Raw genomic sequence first — 23,579 nt, 5'->3', positions numbered from 1 at the left:
CGTGCTGCGGTTCTCTCTGGGAGTGAGGGAAAGCATCTTTGGCTGCACATTCTGCCATTTAGGGGCCTTGGCCGTCTGACTCCAGCCTTTATGGTGTGCCAAGACACTGATTGCCTTGGCGATGCAGCACAAGTTCCACCAGTTTAGGGTTTGCTGCTGAAGCCAGGAGGCGTTCCCAGGGCTCTTCAGCAGAGAGCTGGCACAGGGAAGAGGGCCCGAGGGGAAGCTTTCCTTGGGTATGGTCTTCAGAAAATGGATGGGGATTACTGCACGCAGTTTCTGAAGAAGTCCATCAAATGCAGCAAGGAGGAGAGGAAAACATGGCTTGAGCTGTTGGGCAGATGAGAAAGTCCGGCTTGTTAAAAAGCAGCAGGCAATTCCGTGACCATGTTTTTATTTCCCTCCTGGCACAAGAGGTCCAAATGTAGACTGAGCCTAGGGTAGTGTCCCTTCTTGTTCTCTTACTTGCCGTGGGAAAGAACGGTTGCTCCTGGAGGCATGTTGGGAAAGGGGAAATATTCTCTGTTGGGACTAAATTGTTCTGTGCTACTCCACAAGACTGGCACATTTCTAAGGGCATCTGTCTCCTTTTCCTTTGCTCGCTGCAGGTCACCTCAGACGCACATGGAGACAAGACGGTCCTTTGGTGAGTGGCGAAGGAACTTGTGACGTTGCTGGCGTGTTAAGAATTGTGGGGCAAGCTGTGAGCTTGGCCTGTTGCAGGAGAGCGTAGAGTGCCAGCCTGCGAGGCTGATAGAAAGCCCAAGTGGCTGTTGGCCTCAGCAGTAGCAAAGGGAGCACTGGCTCTGCCCTCATTTTCCAATGAAAAGCCTTTGCAGAGATGAAAGCCAAGTGCGGCAGCCAAAATGCACAGCAAGATGGAGTCCCAGCTAATTCACCCATCCTCGTAGGATTTTCATGACTCTGAATGCACTTGCGTCAAACTCTGTGATTCCCGTCCTCTTCCTGTATACGCAAGTCAACAGAAACCAGCTCCTAAAGGTTTGCCTGCTCCCAGTCTCTCTCACTGCTCTCTGTCTGCAGGCCTCAACAGCAGGCTCAGCATCTCCTCTGGCTCCCTCTCTTGCTGAGGAAGAGGCAAAAGAGAAGCAAAGAGACATCAAGACGCCAGCTGCTGTCCCTCCACAGCCACTGCATGCAGAGCCAGTGAGTTGCACCTGTGCTTGCCAGTGCCTTTGGTGCAGAGACAAGCTTCAGGTTTTGGATGAGTCAACCCTTGGTCCTTGTGGCTGAGGATGCTGGCGGCTCTATGTCTGCCATGACCTAGTGCTGCTTCAGCCAAGCCAGGCACCCCTGGCTGATAAGTTTTGAATTTGGACATGGAAGCATCTCTTTGCTGGGATGCTGAGAGGGCCCGAGAATGTCTCTTGGCATCAGGCAACGGGCAGCATTAAATTAGGAGCAGTGTAGAAGTGAGCCCCTTGGTGCCCCGAGTCTGTGCAGGCCGCCTGTGCTCAGCGGTCAGAGGGGTCCAAAGGTGCAGATCACAGCCTTGCGGGATACTTAGGAGACACGGGCCCCTGGAAGGACCCTACCCCTCTGCAGGGGCTAATTAGCTGCAGATGCAACATAGACTGGGCTGCACTTGCGCAAGGTCCAAGCAGAGTTTGCTGAGGAGAATCCCAGGCAGCTCAGCATCGTTCAAGCCTCACTCCTTCAAGCCTGAAATGCAGAGGGGAAATGAATGCAAGAGATCTAAAAAGGCACATGTCTGGACTGTCTTCTTAGACACCTACATGCCAGCTGCAGGCTATGTTAGTTGCTCAGGAGAACAAGGAAGTAGAAAAGCAACAATGCTCTGGGGCTGAGCTCTGAGCTCCTTCTGGATTTTTGCAAATGCCTCAATACATTGTGGCAGGCATCTTACAGAAAAGCTGATAAAATGTTGCATAGAACAGTCACTCCATGAGCTCCTGTATCCAAGTAGCCTTTGGGGTTTTCCCATTGCCGCTGAGTAGGGGACATCCAGAAGCCCCCAGCCAAAGCGGCCTGAGGGAGGCTGACAGCAGCGCCCTAAGGCCTTGCCTTTGCCATGTGCTCTGCGGAGCACGTGTGCCAGCCACCCTTCTGACGGGCAATCCTTTCCTCTCCAGCTCCACACAGCCTCTGCACTTCAGCATGCTGCCGGAGCAGCAGCACCTGTGGCATCCGGCGCTGCCCCAGCTGCCAGTGCTTGGTCCAGCAGCCCAGCCCGGCAGCCCCAGACGAGAGAGGAGCAGAGCCTGAAGACGCTGAGTACGTCTGGTGTCATTTCTTGTCGGCCAGGGCACTGTGTTGTCTGCATGTCTCGCTGTTGGCCGTGGCAGAAGCTCCTCCTGGGTTCAGTGTCTCACAGGCACTTGGGACTCCCTGCAGAACCTGTGCCTGTGCTCTGAGACAGTGTCAGAGCGCTGGGGCTGCTCCTGGTGCCCCTGAGGGCAGCTGGGACTGCCTTGGCTCTGCCTGGGCTGCTTTCTGTGCCAAAGACAAAAGCAGAGAGGATTGTTTCTGCTTGAGCTCGCCACAGTTGGGCTGCACTTGGGATCATGTGTGCAGTGGCATGTCTGTTTGACAGTGAGTGCCGTGCACTGCTTTTGTCTTTCAGGGAGCATTGTGAGTGTGAGCCAGCCAAAGCAGAGATACACGGCCTTTGAAGAACTTGGACGAGGGTAAGTGTGACGCCTGCTCCTTATACAAAAGCGTGGGCCAGGTCTTTGGCTGGTGCAATATCAAGCGTGAAATCAGGCAAGCTCCAAACACGGTCAAACTCAGCCTTGCCCTCCTGCCGCTTCTCAGGACTGCTGAGTCAGGGCAGTCCAAAGGGATCATCAAAGCCAACTGGCTGCCGGCAATGTCCTGCTTGCGGCAAAGAGCAGGACGTGGAAGATCCCCTTCCTCTGCAGCTTTATGGCCTAGGAAGAGCACCTTGGCACCCAAGAATCGTCAGACTCTCAACCACAGTGTTTGCAATACGATTTTTCTCCGCTTTTTTGCGCGCGCATGCATGCACACCCACTCATGAGTACAGTTGCCATTAGGTCTGGAACAGACCTTACTGGGCGTGTGCCTTGGAGCTTTGCAGCAGCCCTTGGTCTTCATGCTGGAGCTGAGTTTGCTCTTGCGCACCCTGCCCTGCATGGCAGAGGCTGGTGGGCTGATGAGCTACGGGCCCAAGTGACTCCGCAGCCAGGCATTTTCTAGAGAGGCCAGGCAGCCTGGGGACGTCTCCTGCCTGGCCTTGCCTTCACTGCCACAGACTGAAGGCCTTTCTCTGCTGCTGTTTTCTTTCCAGGGGATTTGGAACTGTTTATAAAGCACTCGATGCCAGCACAGGACGACAGGTAAAGGGTCGACACCCCCAGCAGATTTTGCAGCTCTGGAGCGCTTTCCCCACTGCTGTGAGCTCAGCCTGGAGCTCTGGGTGGCCGCTGCATGTCTGCAGAAGAGGCTGTTGCTCTGAAGCACAGTCTGTGCTGGGACTGCAGTATGCACTTGGGATGGGCTGTGGTGCCTCTCCTAAACTCTGCTGTCCAGTAGCAGGGCAGTTTGGCACAGCTCGCTGTGTCTTTGCGCAAGCACTTGCTCTGTGCTCCCTGAGATCTCGGGCAAGGAGCGATTTCTCTAGTTACTGGTTTTCAATGTCCTTTCAGGTGGCCATCAAGAAAATGAGCCTTCAGGAGGAGGCATCCGAGGAGCTGGCGGTCAGTGAAATCCTGGCCATGAGGAACAACAGGAATGCCAATATTGTCACCTACTTAGACAGGTTGGGCTCTTGTCACGTTGCTGTTCCTTTAGACAGGGCAAGGTAGAAGAGAGCAAGCCCTTAGGTGTGTGGCAGAGAAGGGAGCTGTTGATGATTTCCCTAGTAATTGCCAGGGCATGGCAGGAGGTGGCACTCAGCATGCAATGATCTCTTGTGGCATACGTAGCTTGGAGGGCAGGTGCAAAAGGCTGCCTCAGGCCCTGGGGTGAGCGAGCTGTGGCTATTGCTCTCTCAGCATGCTCTGGTTTTCTTCTTCCAGCTACCTGGTCGATGGGGAACTGTGGCTGGCCATGGAGTTCATGGATGGCGGCACCTTGTCTGGTGTGCTCAGGGCAGTGTTCCTGGAGGAAGGACAGATCGGCGCTGTCTGTCGGGAGGTGAGGGGTGCCGCTTGTGCTTGCCCTGGCCTGCCCAACATGGCCCTTGTCATCTGGCGTCAGCAGAGATTTCTTGCTCACGGCTTTCTTTTGGAGCTGATGTCACATCCCGCAGAAGAAGAAGGAACATGTGGAATGAGCTGCCTGCCGGTGTCCCTGCACTCCCTTGGCTCTGTTCTTGCACGCTTGCATACTGTTTGTCTTCTGGTGCTTATGCTGGCTCGCTCGCTTGGTTTCACTTCTTTTCTCTTGTCAGCTGTTCCTCTCAACCTTTGCATGCAGCCTATCTGGCTGTGCTACATTCCTTGCCCCTCTAAGAAGGCTTGCAGGTTGCAAATTTCCAAGCTCGGGGCAATGGAGATGTCCTCAGCCTCAAAGGAGAGGCTTTCAGGCCAGATGGCATTCTGGACACAGGTCAAATTTGCTGCTTCCTCCTCTGCTGCCACAAGGCTTTCAGGAAAATCTTTGCCATTCCGCCTCTTAGCCAAGTTTCATGTGTTTTTTACCAAAACCAGCAAGGGCTTTAGGAATCTCAGATGCCTTCCAAGAAGAGAGACCTCTTCAGAGAGTGTTGAAGCAGCATGCTCTTTCCCTTTCTCTTTTCTCACCGTGATGTTGTGCCCTGCCTCTCAACTCCATGACAGAGCTGGCAGTCTCATGGAGCCCTCTCCTTTTCTGTAGCTTGTCATCAGGTGCTGAACTTTTCCCCTTGCCTCCGTCCTTTCTCTCTCAGTGCCTACAAGGATTGCGTTTCCTTCATTCCCGCCAAGTCATCCACAGAGACGTCAAAAGCGACAACGTTCTCGTGGGCATGGACGGATCTGTCAAATTGGGTGGGTATCCCTGGGCAGGTGCAGCGTTGCCAGCATGTGCTCCGGGGCTGCTTCAGGGTGACTGCCAGTTGCCCAGAAGTGCTGCTGGGCCAGTGTGAGGAAGGTGAGGGTGTTTTTGTGGCAGCCAAAGCCTTATTTTGCGGGCTGCAGCTCCTCCGTGGGAGCAGATCAGGGCTGCTTTTGCAGCCGGCTGCAGCGTGGTGGTCTTTTCAGGCTTGGGGTGGGCAATGCTTTTGGCCGGTTTGGCAGGGGGAGCTGCCTCTGACAGGCTTTGTGTTTCTCCTCAGCGGACTTTGGCCTCTGTGCTCAGCTGAGCCGCGAGCGCAGCAAGCGCAGCTCCAGGGTGGGCACTCCCAGCTGGATGGCACCGCAAGTGGTGAGAGGAGAAGCCTACGGCCCCAAAGTGGACATCTGGTCGCTGGGGATCATGGGGCTGGAAATGGTGGAAGGGGAAGCTCCTTACCAGAGGGAAGCCCGTCTGAGGGTAAGGTGGAGCTCCTAAAGGGGGCTGCGTGTGGTCAGAGCTGTTGTGGCTAGGAAAGGATCAGCCGCAGTGTCCTCTGCCATTTCTTGAAGGTTTTTGAACTGATGGAAAGGAACGGGCCCCCAAAACTGCAGAACCCCAGGCACCACTCGGCTCTCCTGCGCGACTTCCTGCGGTGCTGCCTGCAGGCAGACGAGGACAGGCGCTGGTCTGCCCAGGAACTGCTGCAGGTGAGAAAAAGCAAAGCGGCCAAAGGGCCTGCGAGCTGAGGAGCCCTGCAGGAAGGGATGAAGAGGAGGGTGGGCCACGTGGGCCTGGGTGAGACAGGTGCGGCACTGCAAGGCCCAGGGGCAGATGGCACCCTCGGTCCTCTTTGTGCCTCTTCCCGGGAGCCAGAGAAATAAATCCTGCTGGAGCCTGTGGTCTTGCCAAGTGACAAGGGTTTCTTTCTTGTTGTGTTTTTCCTCTGGGCAGCATCCCTTTGTGACCTCAGGCGATCCTGCTTCCAACCTGGCTGCTCTGATCACCTCAGCCAAGGAAGTGCAGAAAGAGTGGAGAGGAGACGCTTACGCCTGAGGAAGACCCTGTGCCCTGCCCGCTGAGAGCAGTGCAGAGGGGATGCATGCTGTTTAGACTGAGATTCAGCCATGCCCTGAGTTTTAGAAGGAGCTCTGCCAGACATAGGACATTCCATGTTTGCAGATTTTCTTAGGTTTACTTAGGTTTTAGTTAGGACTGTAGAGTCTAGAAAGCTTTGTTAATGCAGCATTGTTCAGATAAGAGTAGATGTATTGTTGATGTAGGCTAGTTCAGAATTATCCTTCAAGGAGAAATAAGAATGAAGCTATCAAAGAACAAGCTGAGACTCAGAAGAACTTGGCCACGGACGTGCTGTGATGTGTCAGTGCTCCAAAAACCAGCTGGAAGACAGAATGAGGAAGATGAAGATGATCAAGTAGCCAGAAGACACTCAGTTGCAGCCCTTAGTTTCAGTAGGAGTGGCAATAAAAGCTCAGAAGCCTCCAGAGCCCTGGCAGGTTCCTTTCCTTGCTGCGCTGGGTCTGAACTGGTCCGTGTCTTGGAAGCCATGTGCTGCTGATGGTTTCTTCCGTTCATTGCATCAGATGTGTAGGAGATATCCCAATATATTCACGCAGTGCATGCCTATAGTGAATAGTCAGTTTTCTTCGGGAATTGTCACAGACTGCCCCTGAACATTTTCCAATATAGTGCCAATAGATCTTTTTAGATCTACTCTCCACATTCATAGTGAACCCATGTGTTGAATTCCCAACACTGTAAGCATCTTGCCTGTCAATTCTTGAAGTAATATATTCTCAAAGTAGATCCTGTCTTTATTAATTCTTGAAACAATTGTAAAGGTTCTTGTGGCTTTATCCTTTATCTTTGGCTAATTCTTTGGCTTTTTCCTTAATCTTTGTATCTAATAACGCCCAACTATATTTTTCCCTCCTCTTTGCTTTTTCTGTGATGTCAAACAGCATTAGACCATCTCTTTGGGCCACTCTGTGAGCAAATGTCAGGTTTACACTCTGAACCAATGGCAAGATTTCTTCTACATTGTGTTCCATGAGAAGTCAAATGCAATCGAACCCATTTGGCCAGGACCCACCACATTTGAGTACCTGTGGAAAAACAAGCATAGCCCCATCCCCATGTTAGTAGGTTTTGTGGTCCTTCCCATGTGTTTAGCTGAGGGATATACACATCTACAGGGGCAGGGTATGTTTTCAAGTCTTTGAAATTTTCAACAAAATGCTGTTCAATGGGATTCTTGTCATCTTCTCTAGGATTCAAGCAGTTTAAGACATAACAGGCTTTTGCTCTCAAATCATGAGGACCAAATTCCTTCTCTTTTTTCAATGCATACAACAGTCTCATCAAGTCCTGATGAGCTCTCTCTATGATAGCTTGACCTGTGGAATTTTGGAGAATACCTGTGAGATACTTGATCTTCCATTTTTCGAAAAATTAATAATATGGCCAACATAGGCAGGTGTATTATCTATGTTGATGACATCAGGCTTGCAAAAAATTGCAATGGCTTGCATCTAGTGAGATCGAGAAGCTTTGGCTTTTGCTGATGTGGCTGCTGTAGCCCATATCATTTTCAAAGAGGTGTCTATAGTGACCTGAAGTATCTTCAGCCGTCCAAACTCTGTGGTGTGTGCTTGCTAAATCTGCGTAGGTTGTAAGCCTTGTGGGTTGACTCCATTGCGCTGAATCGGAATCAATTTAGCACAATCAGGGCAGGCTGCAGCAATCGCTCTCGCATCTGACCAGTAATGCCAAATTGCTGTTTCAGTGCATGAGCAGACTGATGGAAAAAAGAATGACTCTGAGGCATCTTGAAGGTTATCATGATCAGTTTGAACTGGTACTGATACTGTTTGATCAATTATATTATTTGCTTCTGTAAAGAAACCTGGAATGCTAGTGTGACTACAAATATGCATGCAGAACAAAGGTTGATGTCTTTCTTCCAATAAGTTCCATAACTGAATAAATAAAGCTTGCAGCTGTTTGTTGTTTATTTGGCCAATCAATGCTCTGGACATCCTGTTCACCACTCCTACTTTATAAAGTGAATCAACAACCAAATTCAATGGCATTTCAGCAAAGTCCTGTAAGGCCCATGTAACCTCTCTCATCTCTAACACATGAGCAGACCCAGTTCTTTGCTCGACGTGCACTTTCCATTCACCTGAAACTTGCACAGCATAACCATATTTATTTGTCCTTTTACTAGCATCCGTGAAAACTGTTGTACCTTTTACTGTAGCCTTATGTACCACCACTGAGTATGTCTCTGAGATCACTGCAGTGTGGAAAAGCAGATATCTTGGGTAGTGGTTATCGATCTCCAATCCTGCTGCTGCTAAGGCAAAAGCATTACTGTGTAAAGACCAATCTTCTACCAATGTCATGGGTTCAATTGGTAAAATACATTGTTTTGGTTCTGTTCCTGCAATGGTACGTACTCTCTTTCTACCTTTAAGTAATAGAGCTCCAGTTGCTTCATGTTGAGTAGTAACAGTTTAATGCAAATTGTTTGAAGCAAAAAACCATTCCAGAATTCTTAAGCTTCTTTTCTTGTCTATCTGACCAATAATTAGTGATACCTCCTTGATTCTATTGTATATAATTAAAGTGATGGGCAAATTTGGTTCATATTGATACTCTGCTGTTAATCCAATCTTCTTTTCAATTTGCATAATAGCCTCTTTTGCTTCATTGGTCAGCTCACGAGATTCTGTCAGACTTGATCCTCCCTTTAACAATGCATGTAGCAGTGCTAATTCTTCATTTGTGATACCACAGAATGTTCTGATCCACTGCAGATCACCTACAAACTTCTGCACATTATTTAATGTCTATATATCAACTGACAGTTGAGTTTTTTGTGGACATACTCTAGACTCTGTGATCATCATGACCATATTTTTCCATGGAGCAGTTCTCTGTATTTTTTCACAGCAATGATCAAGCCATAGGCCTCTAAACAGTTTCTCAAAATTTTCTCCTGCTCTTCAGTAAGAGAAGTAGGACTGGCAACTAAAATGTCATCCATATAATGATAAGTACAAAACTCTGGAAATTGTTCTCGCCAGGGTTTCAGTGCCAAGTCAACATACAATTGACAAATTGTCAGCAAATTCTTCATTCCTCGTAGAAGTATAATCCACTCATACCCTTTGGCTGGACCCTGATGGTTGACTGTTGGAACAGTAAAAGCAAACTTTGCTCAGTCAGAGGAATGTAGATCAATAATCAGTATTTCCCAATGTTCAGCGAGCATCACTGGCAAGTGTAACCCTTGTTGGAGAGTTCCCATATCTTCCATGCAGTTATTGACAGCATGCAAATCATGTAACAACTGCCATTTGCCAGAATTCTTCTGGATTGTAAAGACAGCTGTGTTTCAAGGACTAGTTGGAGGATGGATTTGACCAACGTCCAATTGCTCTTGAACTAATATTTCCAGCTGTTGCAGCTTCTCTTGAGGAAGCAGCTACTGATCAACACATACTGGCTCAGATTTTTTTGCAGGGCAATTGTATCATTGGGCGAGAGCTGCCATCAGCGACCACTATCAAAAATGTGATGAAAGGGAAATTCCCCACTGACTCAATACATCTTGACCTACGATCCATAAGGGTGTATGAATCTCATAGGATTTGACCCAAGCAGTATCACCTTCATCATCATGAACCTTTGTTGTTTGTTGGGAGATTTGAGTTACCATAACACCTCCAATTCCTACTACTGACGATGCCCTTTTCGTTGCCAACAAAGGCCATGCACTAGCAGGTATGATAGTCACATCAGATCCTGTGTCCAGCATACCTATACCAGAAATGGAATGGCTAATTTTGTTGATGAAATTGATAAAGGTCACTCATCGCTGGGGTCTTCGCATAGTAACTTGTTCACAGAAGGCAACCTGTAAAGAGCCAGTTGATCCAAATCCTCCTTTTCTCTCGATGGTACTCTGGCCTGGAACCTGGCTGCAAAAAGGAATAAGTTGTGTTATTTTAGATCCAGCTTGTATAGTCACTGGAGGAGCAAATATTTTAATCCGGATTCCTATAGGACCTTGATAATCAGCATCAATACAACCAGGAAGAACAAATATGCCTTTTTGGATGCAGATGATCTGCCTACTAAGAGTGCTGAGAGACCATTCCTGAGGGGTCCAGAATATCTGGGTGGCACGACATGGACTTTGTCATCAGATATGACTGTTGTTGCACATGTCGATTCCTGCACTTCCTTTGGTTGCAGTGGCAAGAGACATGGAGACAGCCATAGCCCAAGGATATTGCTTCCCCGCGTCCATCGGCCTGCGGGATACCAAGTTTCCCAACAAAGGAGTTCCATCTTTCTTAAATCTTGAACGACATTCATCTGTTCGATGTCCCCATTTATTACAATGCATGCCTTCTCCGGGAAAAGCATTTGGAACTTCACTTTCTGCTGGTTGGGTCTGCTTTTTTCTCTGGGGACAATTATTTTTCAAATAACCTACCTGTCCACAGGAATAACAAGCTCCTTTCATTCCTCAATTGCCCTTTCCTTGAGTTGGACCTTGTTTGAGGGCAACAGCCATAGCAGAAGCATGAATTTTTGCCTTTTCAGCTTGCCATAATAATGGAGCTTGATTGCATGCTTCAGCCATTTGAGCAATAGACACACTAGGTTGAAGAGTAGCTATCTGTCGCTTACATGCTTCGTAACAATTCCGTTCCAATTAACAATTCCTTTGTTAAAGTTGGTTTTAATTCAAAAGGCACATTTGGGGCGTTCTCTATGGCTTCTTGAAGAGTATCTACAAATTTCATGAAAGGTTTTTCTAGTTTCTGCATAATTTTTGTGTAAGGACGTTGTGGAGTTTCAAGTTGTGGCAATGCAGAAATATTGCCACTGTTTCATTTTGAGTTTGAGTCAATATACAACTATGAAGTGCAGCTTGTCTTTGAGGATCACGGTAAAGGCCTGTTCCCATCATCTGATCCAGGCTAGCAAATTTAAGTGGGTCATCAGCAGGTAAATTAAGATTATTCAGCATCTTGTATTCCAAACGTTCTTGCCATTTGTTTAACTATAACATACATGCCGTCTACGTAAGCACAAGCTCCATGATTGCCTTAATATCCGTTGGTATCAGTGATGTATATTTAAATAAAGTGTCATCAGATTCCTTACTAATTTATTCTCAATGCCATACTGTATTACTTTTCTGCAGTTGAGTGACTGTTTTCCAATCCAAGCCTTCCCATTGGTCTCCTTGTGCATCTCTTACTATTGGCAGAGTAAGAGGCATTGAAGTAAAATCTCCTGTTAACTGAGCATTTTCTATTACTCCCTTCCAGCGTTTACAGTTATTAAATTCTGGATCCTTGGGTGGCAGTAGAGGTTCCTCATTTCTTTTCTGCTCAGTTTTTCGCCAGGTGCTTAAACGCGAACCAAGCAGTCCCTCTCCTGCGTTCTCTTCTGTGTCTCTTCCATCACTAAGCCAAAGCCGCTCTTCTTTAGTAATTGCTTCCTTTTGTCCATATTTTCACTGGATATAATTATCAGCCTCTTCTACAGTCCATTCTCCTGCTTTCACATTTTCTAGGACCCAGTGGCTTTTATTTTGAGGTCCTGCTAAGTCAGCAGAAACTTTTCCTTCACTATTCCTGTTACTCTCTATTTCATGCAATTGTTCCTCAACATTCTTGATTCCTGTTCCAAATGCATCATGAGCCTTTTTATATGCTGCCTTCACATCACTTTTCTTAGAACCAGCATCAAGCCTTTTCATTTCAGCTAATAATTGCATCATGAGCTTAGCATGTTCTCCCAGATTCACCCCTTGCTCTTCAGGGAGTGGCACATTTGCTGGATCAGCCTCCATTGGAGGAGCAGAGGGCTCTGCAGAATGGGGTAAATCTTCTCCTGTCCAGGGGGTAAATCCTCATCTACACATCTCCAGGCTTGTCGATCTGCTAGGGAAACTGGAAAAACTCTTTTTCTGTTTCCATTCTTCCGTCATCTTCTTCCACATATCTTTCTGCTTCAGAACTCACATCTTGTTGATCTTCAGCTTCCCTCCCCGCTTGCTGAAATACTCCCCTTAGTGCTGCTGCTACATGTGCCTCCCTGTGCAAGTTTTCAATTACCAAGCACACCTCCCGGTAAATTTGAGCTAACTTCTTAGCTTCAGGAGCCTCGATCTGTGTCTGTGCCCATATTTCTTTTCCCACCTTCTCCCAGGTACCAACATCATACATCTGAGCAATATCCATTACAAGTCCTTTTAGCCTGCACCATAAAAGCAAGCTTGTAACTGCAGCTCAATCCAGCCATTTATCAATCTTTTCTGCAAGCCTCATGAGGCTATCCAGTGCAGCGTGCTCCATTCCCGATGCGGCAATTCCCATGCTGCTCCCCTGACTCTCCGGTCAGCCGTGGCCACGCTGCGTCTCTCTCGGATGCCCTGGTCGGCTGTGCTCACAGCACCATGCAGGATGCCTCGCCCTCTGTCCACTGTGTCTGACCAGGCATCAGGATCACGTTGTGGGTCATCAGATGTCGGAGCCATAACTGGGGAAGGATCTTCATGGCCAGATGAAAAAAGACTCACACATCAATATGATGCAAGCCTAATCCGTTTATTAGTTGTACATACAGTGCTTCTTTTATACTTAAACATTGTTGCAACACACGAGGCCAGCAAACATATCATTGGTTATTGAGCATCGTCCATATATTACTTGGTATTTATTGATTGGTTTCACCAATTGGTTAGCTTTTTTATGGCTATTTCTCCACCTCTTGGCTCAAGCAATCTAGCACCCTAAGTCAGTCACGTCTCTTCTACCTATTTGCTACTTTACTATATTTTCTCTGCATGTCTACCTTCTTACTTGCTACTTTAAGGTACCTTCTCAGCCGCCTACTGTTGCTACTCTGATTTTTTCCCATCAGCTCATTATTATTACTTTGTATCTCCTTCATGAATAGCTCAATGTCAGTATTCTCTCAGAAAAGTACAAAATCATGCAGTTCTCTTATAGTCAGAGTCTATCAAATTCATGCAATGCAGCCAGAGCCCGACACCCTGCCTTCTTGGCTTTTCAAACACCCATCATCTACATGCTCTAGAAAATCTTCAAGACAGCTTGAATCCTTTTGTTTTGTCCTTCCAAAAGATACCAGGGTGCTTGAAGTCTCCCATGCTGACCAGGGCCTGTAAATGTGGTGTTTCTTCCAGTCATCTGAAGAAGGCCTCATCTACTACTTCTTCCTGCTCAGGAGATCTGTAGCAGATACCAACAGCAACAGCAACCATGCTGGTCCACCTGCTGATCTTCATCCACAAAATCCCGTCTGGCTCCTTATCCATTCCTGGGCATAGCTCTGTACACTCCTGCTGGTCACTCACATACAGGAAAAAACACTGTTTTCACCTTCCCACTCTGTTCCTTCTAAGGAGCCTGTACCCAACCATTAAAGCACCCCTTTCTTGGGAGATCTCTGACCATATTTCCCTGATCCACTGCTGTAGTATTATGACAGCATACAGACTTCTAACTCCTGGTTTGTTTGTTCTTTATGTTATGTTTTATTTTTCATATAGCATGCACTAAAGGCATTTCACATATTGCATTAGGGGTGTGTGGGAAGATTTAGTAGCAGGGCAGTTAGAGTGGTGCCTCTCTGAGAAGGTTACTCCTTTATGTTCAACAAGGCTGGCACTAAGATAGATTTACTGTTGTTGCCCGCGGCTGAGCATCTCACAATGATGGTAGGGATCTAGGATAACAGAGCTAAGTATGGAAAGAATTACTGCTCAACAACAGCTGGGAGAGAACAGTGAGAATGTGAGAGAGGAACAATTCTGCAGACAGCCAGCTCAGTGCAAAAGGAAAGGCAGGAAGTTCTCCAGGCACTTGGTATCAGATTCCCCTGCAGCCTGTAGTGAAGCCCATGGTGAGGCTGCAGCTCATGGGGTTCACAGGCATGCTGAGACACATGTGCCAGTTGCCAGACAACTTCATGACAGAGCAAGTAAATGCTCGAAAGATTCTGAGATCTTGTAGAATGCCCATGTTGGACCAGGCTTCTGTCAGGACCTCTAACCTCTGAAGAGAGGAGCTCTAATTGGAGTCGGTTTGCTGGCAGGACTTGTGATCCATAGCAAGGCAGTCTCATGTTGGAGTAATCTATTCATAAAGGATAACTCTGTGGAATGGACCTATGCTGGAACAGTTAATGATGAACTGCAGCCCACAGGAAAGACTCATTTTGGAAAAGTTTGTAGAAGACTATCTCTTGTGGCCCATGGGAAGGATTTACATAGGAACAGTTGCAAAATACTGCCTTCTATAGGAAGAACTACAGGCTGGAGCAGGAGATTGCAAGATTCTTTCTTTACAGGTGTGAGAGACGTGCTGAACTGACCACAACACCCATTCTTATTCCCCTGCACTGCTTCAGGGAAGGAGGTAGACAATTTGGCAGTAAAATTAGGTCTAGGAAGAAGGGAGGGATGAGGAGAAGGTCTTTTAAGACTTTTTTTTATGCATTATTTTATTCTCATTTGGTTCCCAAAAAATTAATGCCACAAGTTAAATCAGTTCTGTCCATCAGAGTAGTTGGTGAGTGATCTATCCATCCCTGCTCTTATCTCAACCATTTGTTATATTTTTGTCCCTCTGTCCAGTTCAGGAGGGGCGTGACAGAGCAGCTTTGGTAGGCACTTGACATTCAACCAGGGTCAAACCTCCACAGACAGGCACTCAATTGTGCTGACTACTGAATACAGGCTTGACAGCTCTCTCAACAAGGCTGTTTTTTGTGATACTTTCTTCTTTTCATGCTTGTTCTAAAACAGATGGCATTTCATTCCTGTTTTGTTAATTACTTTGTCCAGTTTTGCTCCCATCGCTCCAGGCCTTTGGTTTGCCTACTCCACACACAAAGCTTCTTTACTTGTAGGGAAATCTCTCCCTCCCCAGTTATATCTAATCTGAGCCTCTCCCTATCAGGTGTTTTACAAAGCATACTTGTTGACAAAGATAGATTTGTCCTACATGATCAGATGGATTTCATATCTTCCGAACAGCTATTGATTCCCGAAGACAGCTCGAGAAATGCTGTTGTTCTCTTTGTTTTCAGCTTGAAATACTATAAAACAGTTTCGCTTGCTCAAAGACTCTTCTAAACCCTTCATGTTATTTTCAGACAATACGAGGTGTTTTGGTTGATTCATTAAATTTACAGGATGTATGTCCTTCTCAGGTTTTGTATGCAGCATAACTACTTCTCAGTGTAAAATATTAAGCAACAGAATTGTTATTTTTAAAGGACACATTGATTCTAAAATTACTTCTGTTCTTTCAGCAAACATTCTGGAGATCTCAAGTGTTCCTTCTCAAACACATTGTTTCCACTGTGAAATGATGGTGTGTAATTACCACGTGCAAAGAACCTCTGGGCAACTCATTACAAGTACAAACTGTATGAGACATTGGTATCTCATCTTGGTATCATGTGATCATTAATATTACAGAACTCCTATAGCCAAACTTAAATAAACATTTAAAACTCCATAGGCATTTTTATTCACACATCCAGATTCTTCCAGCAGACCTAGATGCAAATAAAACTAAGCTTATATTTTTGATCAGGGTAGCCACCTATGCTTTTCCCATCAGAAATAATTCTACTTAAGCTCGTGAAAGGATTAGGTTCCCTAATGTGCCACTTTAGCTCTCATCTGTCTTTATTACAACTGTTATGGTACTTCCAACAAAATCAGTTGGATTTTCACTGGTATTGTAACAGAAGCAGAATCAGATCAATTACTTCAGCAGCCTTCTAATCTTTGTAAACTGCAGGTAAGCATACAGGAGGGAGGGGAGGTGTGGGGAACTGTGCCTTTACAAGGCTCTGAGGTGACCTGGAGCAGAGTGATGCTGCTCCGAGCGCACGTGCCATGAGAGCCCTGAAGAAGCTTTACATCTCCTGCATACCTGAGCCTGCCAAGTCTGCAGTGAAAGTCAACTTTAGACAGCTTTTATCTATATAGGAGTCCAAATGGCAAAATGGTTAGCTCAACAGACAGTGTTGCCCTAGCAAAAAGCCTTGTGTCCCTTCTACCATGACTACCAGCTTTCCAGCTGAAGAGCTGGTTAAACTTCACACTGAGGTTTGCCTCTTTGAAAAGGGTGTCAGTATGCAAGTACTGCTAATACAAGGTTCCATCTAACTAAGATGTGACGTTAAGTAGATATTTTTGTAATTGATGTCTTCTGCTAAGGCTACAGGAGATTTCAAGTCTCTGAATATTTTCCTCAGAAACAAAGGAATTCTGAGTGTTTTAAGAAAATATGAATTTATAGTTGTTGCTCAATTTGAAGCACATGCCTTTCATCAAAGGATTGGTTTCCTGACAATTTAAATAGCTTTTAAAGAGGAGAACGTTGTTGATGTTGTGCTTAAAATGTAGGTGCTGCTGCAGGTATTTGTTTTCCTAGTTTTGGTTGGTTGGTTGGATGGTTGGTTGGTTGGTTGGTTGGTTGGTTTCTTTGTTTTTTTGTTGGTTTGGTATTTTGGGGTTTTTTTTTAATGTCTCCTGGTTCATTTATCATTCCTCCCTGTCACTGGCAGGTCACTCTGAATTCAGCTACCAGCAGTCAAAGGCAATGGTCAAAAACCAGTTCACACCTGCAAATCAGGTAGTCATCCTTCCCTTTCGCAGATTATTTACCTCCTGTCCTTCACTTTATTTTCAGCTACACTAAACATGTCTGTTTAAAAAAAAGAGTATTGAATATTTATGTTCAAAGTAAGTTCTTTACTGAATGAAGAAAAAATAAGATTCAGTCAAAATTGTAATCCCTTAAATATTTCTTTTCTAATGTGCTAATGGCATCTGAGTAGATATCATGTCCATGTAAGTGTTCAGAATAACTGAAATTGTTATGGCATTTGCTATCAGATGCAGGAGTTAGCTGAACTTTAAATAGAAGATGCATACTACTTTTGAGCAAACTAGCTTATTTAAATGTAAAGAGGTCAGCCTACCAAGAGATGCTTAGAAGCTAAACAGCAAATGCTGTTTAGTGTGCTTAAGAAATTAAGGTAGAGTGACTGTACATGTACTACTGTAGCAAAAAGTTTCTCTTGCTATGGCCATTTCCCAGTCTAACTAGACATCACAGATGTGCTTAAATTAGCAGGAAATTGTGTTGCAACTATGACATGTAAACCATTATCTGGTATAAGTTGCTCGCTTGTGTATGATCTCAGTTTCAACCTGTATAAGTTGCTACAGAAGGATTTGCCATTGCTTGGAGGCTAGAAAGTTTGAAACAACTAAAGGTTACCATTAAATATGGCACATTCTTTTATGCAGTGGTTTGCAAAGTTATTTCATCCGACCTTCAGAAAAGTGCCTCTAGCACTTGAGATGATAGTCATAATTTTTTTTCTAACACTCACTGGGGATTAGACTACTATTCAATTTCTCTGCTAAGGAGATATTTTCTATCCTTCTGATCAGCTTAAATATTAATTATTTCCTTTTATTTATTCTTCTAAATTATTTTCTTTTTTATGTATGGATCATACACTGTATGCAAATTTACATAACTCTAAAGGTTCAATTTTGAGCAAAGGATTAAAAGGCACTCTTTCTCAGTAACTCAACTTTCTAATCTTTAGCCTGAGAACTTTGCTTACAAACTTTGCTCCTGCATTTTAGGGACTTTAAATTCTGGTATCTGCTTGCAGATCTGTGACTTCGCCTAAGCCAGGGGGTTTTTCCCCCCTTGTTGCTAGGCAATTGTTGTAGCTGTCAGCACATTACTGGGTACCTAGGGCATTTCAGGCAGCTTCTTAATGAAAGACTAATGCTGATCCTTCCATTTATGCATTAGATCATTGTCCAAGTTCAGGACAAATTTGGGGAAAAAGAGCTCCAAAGGGCCCCCCCTCCCCCCTTTCTTTTTTACAATTCCTTCCTTCACTGAGCTCAGAAAGAATTGTTCTTGTGGTGAAAATGGAAAAAACTTTTTATTAAAAAAAATACAAAAGAAACACTCCCCCAACCCAAACCCAGATGAGACGAACCCAGCTGGTCCTCGCCGGGGAGAGCGGCAGAGCCTCCCAAGCCGACCTCCAGCAGCGGCCCCCGAAGTCCAGATCCTTGTCCTCCGGAGTTGGTGCAAAACCCTGGAGCAGGGAGAAGGGAGAGAGGGGGAGGGGCAGCTGGGAACAGGCCCAAAGCAAGCCCAAGACAAGCTAAAGCGAGCCCAAGACAAGCAAAAGCAAACCCAAGACAAGCCAACACAGGGGCAAAGACAAAACAGCTGGGGGAAAAGGGAAAAAAACGGCCAAAGCAGCCAGGGGAGGGGGTCACAGCTGAGCAGACGGCAGAGAGCAAGACACAGCCCACAACCGAAGCGCAGCAAGAGAGAGAGAGCCGGAAAACACCAGCCTAGATAAAACCATCCGAGGGAGGGACCGGCAGCTGCACGGGGGAAGCAAGGAGAGGAGCCAGTCCAAACATCAGCCCATAACATTCCACCCCTTATCCCACATCGTGATCATTGACACACGATTGGGATACACACTCACTAAACACGATATGAAAATTTCCTCTGACTTGCTTAAACCTTCAATACTTACACATTTCTTTCTATTCATAGAATCTAGTATACAATGGTGGCAACACTCAACAATAACATTTGTCTATACTTCATCCTATAGTCAGATCTCCCTGAGGTACACAGCGGGTTGTTCCATCCTTCTGCATTATCCACCAAGTACATCCTGGTCCTTGAGCAAAGGCAATCCCACGAATGGGTTTGCCTGTACTCGAGGCAGGATGAATCCATACTGTCTTTCCTAGCAACCCTCTAACATGGGCCACTGGGACTTTGTCTCCATCTACTACATTAAGGCCTTCAGACTGGGCGGGACCTGCTCGGTTGGTGGAACCTCGAGTGTTGACTAACCAAGTGGCTTTTGCCAGGTGCTGCTCCCAGTTTTTTAAAGATCCCCCACCCAATGCCTTTAATGTGGTCTTCAACAATCCATTGTACCTCTCCACTTTACCTGCAGCTGGTGCATGGTAAGGGATATGGTACACCCACTCAATACCATGTTCCCTAGCCCAGGTGTCAACAAGCTTATTTTTAAAATGCGTCCCATTGTCTGACTCAATTCTCTCAGGGGTACCATGCCTCCAAAGGACCTGCTTTTCCAGGCCCAGGATGGTGCTGCGAGCAGTAGCATGGGACACAGGGTAAGTCTCCAACCATCCAGTGGTGGCTTCCACCATGGTCAGCACATAACGTTTTCCCTGGTGGGTCTGAGGCAGTGTGATGTAATCAATCTGCCAGGCCTCCCCATACTTGTATTTGGACCACCATCCACCATACCAGAGGGGTTTTACCCGCTTGGCCTGCTTGATGGCAGTGCAAGTGTCACAGTCATGAATGACTTGGGTAATGCTGTCCATGGTAAGATCCACCCCTCGGTCTCATGCCCACTTATAGGTGGCATCCCTACCCTGATGGCCTGAGGCATCATGGGCCCATCGAGCCAGGAACAACTCTCCCTTATGTTCCCAATCTAAGTCTATCTTTGAGACCTCTATCTGTGCAGCCTGATCTACCTGCTTGTTGTGCCTGTGTTCTTCATTAGCCCGACTCTTGGGAACATGGGCATCCACATGACGGACTTTCACAGGGAGCTTCTCTACCCGAGTGGCAATGTCTTTCCACTCATCAGCAGCCCAGATTGGTTTTCCTCTACGTTGCCAGTCAGCCTTTTTCCACCTTTCCAGCCAACCCCACAGAGCATTGGCTACCATCCACGAATCAGTGTAAAGGTAGAGCTTTGGCCATTTCTCTCTCTCAGCAATGTCCAAGGCTAGCTGAACAGCTTTGAGTTTAGCAAGTTGACTCGATCCACCTTCTCCTTCGGTAGCTTGTGCAACCTGTCGTGTGGGGCTCCATACGGCAGCTTTCCACTTCCGGTTCATCCCCACAATGCGGCAGGAACCATCGGTGAAAAGGGCGTAGCGTGTTTCATCTGCTGGCAGCTGGTTGTACGGTGGAGCTTCTTCAGCCCGGGTCACTTGCTCCTGCTCCTCTTCATCAGAGAGACCAAAATCTTCACCTTCTGGCCAGTTTGTAATTATCTCTAAAATCCCAGGGCGATTTGGGTTACCAATACGAGCACGCTGCGTGATGAGGGCAATCCACTTGCTCCATGTGGCGTCAGTGGCATGGTGAGTAGAGGGAACCTTTCCTTTGAACATCCACCCCAGCACTGGCAGTCGGGGTGCCAGGAGAAGTTGTGCTTCTGTGCCAATCACCTCTGAGGCAGCTTGAACTCCTTCATAGGCAGCCAAGATTTCCTTCTCTGTGGGAGTGTAGTTGGCTTCGGACCCTCTGTAGCTTCTGCTCCAGAATCCTAGGGGTCGGCCTCGGGTCTCACCAGGCACCTTCTGCCACAGGCTCCAAGACAAACCATGGCTCCCAGGTGCTGAGTAAAGTACGTTCTTCACATCTGGTCCCCTCCTGACTGGGCCAAGGGCTACTGCATGGGCAATCTCCTGTTTAATCTGAGCAAAGGCTTGCTGCTGTTCAGGGCCCCAGTGGAAATCATTCTTCTTGCGGGTAATAAGGTAAAGAGGGCTCACAATCTGGCTGTACTCAGGAATGTGCATTCTCCAAAAACCGATGGCACCTAGAAAAGCTTGTGTCTCCTTTTTGTTAGTAGGTGGGGACATAGCTGTAATCTTGTTAATAACATCAGTAGGAATCTGACGCCGTCCATCTTGCCATTTCACTCCCAGGAACTGAATCTCTCGAGCAGGTCCTTTAACTTTACTCTTCTTGATGGCGAAGCCGGCTTCCAGAAGAATTTGAATAATTTTTTCTCCTTTCTCAAACACTTCCGCTGCTGTGTTTCCCCATACGATGATATCATCAATATATTGTAGATGTTCCGGAGCTTCACCCTTTTCCAGTGCAGCCTGGATCAGTCCATGACAGATGGTAGGACTGTGCTTCCACCCCTGGGGTAGTCGGTTCCAGGTGTACTGCACGCCCCTCCAGGTGAAAGCAAATTGAGGCCTGCATTCTGCTGCCAAAGGAATGGAGAAAAATGCATTTGCAATGTCAATGGTGGCATACCACCTTGCTGCCTTGGACTCCAGCTCGTACTGGAGTTCCAGCATGTCCGGCACGGCAGCGCTCAGCGGTGGAGTCACTTCATTCAATGCCCGATAGTCCACAGTCAGTCTTCATTCCCCATCAGATTTACGCACAGGCCAAATGGGGCTGTTAAAGGGTGAGTGGGTTTTACTGACCACCCCTTGGCTCTCCAGCTCTCGGATCATCTTATGAATAGGAATCACGGCATCTCGCGTTGTTCTGTACTGCCGACGGTGCACTATTGAAGTGGCAATTGGTACTGCAGAAGTCCTACTGTAATTGGATTCTCAGATAGTCCAGGCAAGGTGTTCAATTGCTGGATGCGCTCTGCCATCACAGTTGCAATTCCAAATGCCCATCTTAGTCCCTTTGGGTCCTTAAAATATCCACTCCGAAGGTAATCTATGCCCAAAATACATGGGGCCTCTGGACCAGTCGCAATAAAATGTTTCTTCCAATCCTTTCCAGTTAAACTTACTTCCGCTTCCACCAGGGTGAAGTCCTGCGATCCACCTGTCACACCAGCAATTGAAACAGATTCTACTCCTACGTGTCTTGATGGAAGTATCGTACACTGTGCACCTGTGTCCACTAAAGCTTTATATTTCCGTGGTTTCGAAGTGCCAGGCCATCGAATCCACACGGTCCAAAAAACACGGTTCTCCCTTGCCTCCCCCTGGCTAGAGGCAGGGCCCCTCTAAGCCTGTTGCTCCTTCTTTTCTGAGGCATACATCTTAGAAGTTCCCTCAAGAGGGTCAGACATGTCATTATCAGTATCACATTCGGCACTTTGGCTGCGAGAAACAGGAGCGGCTTTCCTTTTGGAAATTTTTTCTTCCTTCAAATCCCGCACTCGTTGTGCCAGAACAGCCGTAGGCTTCCCATCCCATCTTCTCATGTTCTCTCCAGAATCTCGCAAGAAGAACCACAACTCAGCTCGGGGAGTGTACCCTCTCTCCCAACTGGGGTAACGTCTGCGTTGGATATCAGGGTTTCTAATCTGTACAGCTGAAATTTGGAGGAGGTCCTCCTTAATCTCCTCCCTGAGTCTCCGATGATTTTTCTCTATTTTATCTTCTAAGTTTTGCAAGCGTGTTTCCACAGCTGCAATCCTAGCATGAGTCGGGCCATGTACTGCATCCGCATATGCACGAAGCTTCTTTGCCATATCGAGTACTGTCTCATACACCTTATCTCTCTTCATTATCGCTAAGGCAGACGCATATTCAGGTGGCCCAAGCCGCACGAGCTTTCTCCACATCACCGGTGTGCATGGTACCAGGTCTGGATTTCTAGTTGTTACATCATCCGAAAAAATAATTTCTGTTACTGCCATTTCCCTGAGGCGTTGGACCCCCTGCTCTATGGTTTTCCATCGGGTCTGCTGAACATATAAGTCATCTGCACACAGATATCTTTGTGCCACACTATCCAGGACCCGTTCCCAGAGACTTTGAGGGTTAGCCCCTCTCATCACGCCCTGGTCGATAACAGGATCATGAGACAGAGACCCCAAATGTCTCGCCTCAGAGCCATCCAAAACTGTGGCCTCACCTGCCGCATCCCAGAGACGAACCAGCCAGCTGATAATAGATTCATCAGGTCTCCGGGTGTAATCTTTTCTTAATCCACGAAGATCCTTCAGGGAAAAAGACTCATTATTGGTCTCTGCTCTCCCACCAGTTGTCTTGACTCCTAATTTTACATCAGGAGGTGTCGAGGGTCCCTCTCCAGCATCATCATCATCATCATCCTCCACCGGCCGATCGGTCTTCTTGGTGCGTTTCCCACTTCTTGTACTGGTAGCCACAGCCATTGGTTGGGGCTTATTCTCCAGTTTAGTTGCTGGGTTTTGGCCTAGGGTGTTGGCAACAACCTGCGTAACTGGGATAGGAGACAATTTATCTCCCTGTTCCCTCTCCTCTGTCTCCTGCTCTATAGTGCCTAGCAGGGTGCGATATGCATGTGCTAGGGCCCAGCTCACTGTAATAATCCTTTTCTCTTTAGAACCATCCTGGCACTTCCCTTTTAAGTAGCTTGCAACCTCGATTGGATCCTGAATCTTTTCAGTTGGGAATTCCCAGATTATGGGGTCAGAAAATTCCTTTAAAATCTGGCCCATTTTCTCCCATTTGCCATTCCACTCAAGATTCCTCCTGCCGAGCTTGACTCCTAAATCAGGAGTCTTCCCAGCCCCTTTAGAAATCTCAGCCTTCATTCTATATAGACTGTAAATGGTGCAACAAAGACTTACTAAATTAATTACCATAAAGATGATTTCCTTAATACTCAGGGAGATCTGAATGTTTTCTAATAAAGATGTAACCGATTCAGAGGAGAGGAAAGGAAATAAAGGCAGGAAATCTTCTTTGCCTGCTT

The 23,579-nt window shown here is 46.7% G+C and overlaps 1 protein-coding gene across 1 annotated transcript in view; it reads left to right on the top strand.

Annotated features, from left to right (window-relative positions):
• Positions 1-6,064, top strand: part of LOC306814736 (serine/threonine-protein kinase PAK 3-like) — a gene marked incomplete at its 5' end in the record, with an annotated part of 8,120 nt that extends 2,056 nt beyond the window's left edge. The window contains 11 exons of the mRNA XM_079331104.1: positions 609-646; positions 1,045-1,167; positions 2,115-2,256; positions 2,606-2,669; positions 3,293-3,341; positions 3,651-3,763; positions 4,023-4,140; positions 4,874-4,973; positions 5,261-5,457; positions 5,550-5,687; positions 5,932-6,064. Of these exons, the coding sequence (XP_079187230.1) occupies positions 609-646; positions 1,045-1,167; positions 2,115-2,256; positions 2,606-2,669; positions 3,293-3,341; positions 3,651-3,763; positions 4,023-4,140; positions 4,874-4,973; positions 5,261-5,457; positions 5,550-5,687; positions 5,932-6,033 (1,184 nt within the window). The 3' untranslated portion in view covers positions 6,034-6,064. The remainder of the gene's footprint in view (positions 1-608; positions 647-1,044; positions 1,168-2,114; positions 2,257-2,605; positions 2,670-3,292; positions 3,342-3,650; positions 3,764-4,022; positions 4,141-4,873; positions 4,974-5,260; positions 5,458-5,549; positions 5,688-5,931) is intronic.
• Between the last annotated feature and the right edge of the window lie 17,515 nt (positions 6,065-23,579).

Source organism: Erithacus rubecula (assembly GCF_903797595.1).
Source record: "Erithacus rubecula genome assembly, contig: SUPER_Z_unloc_2, whole genome shotgun sequence".
In the NCBI taxonomy this organism is placed as follows: domain Eukaryota; kingdom Metazoa; phylum Chordata; class Aves; order Passeriformes; family Muscicapidae; genus Erithacus; species Erithacus rubecula.
The sequence above is the reverse complement of the archived record's forward strand: the minus strand, read 5'-3'. Positions and strand labels throughout refer to the sequence as shown.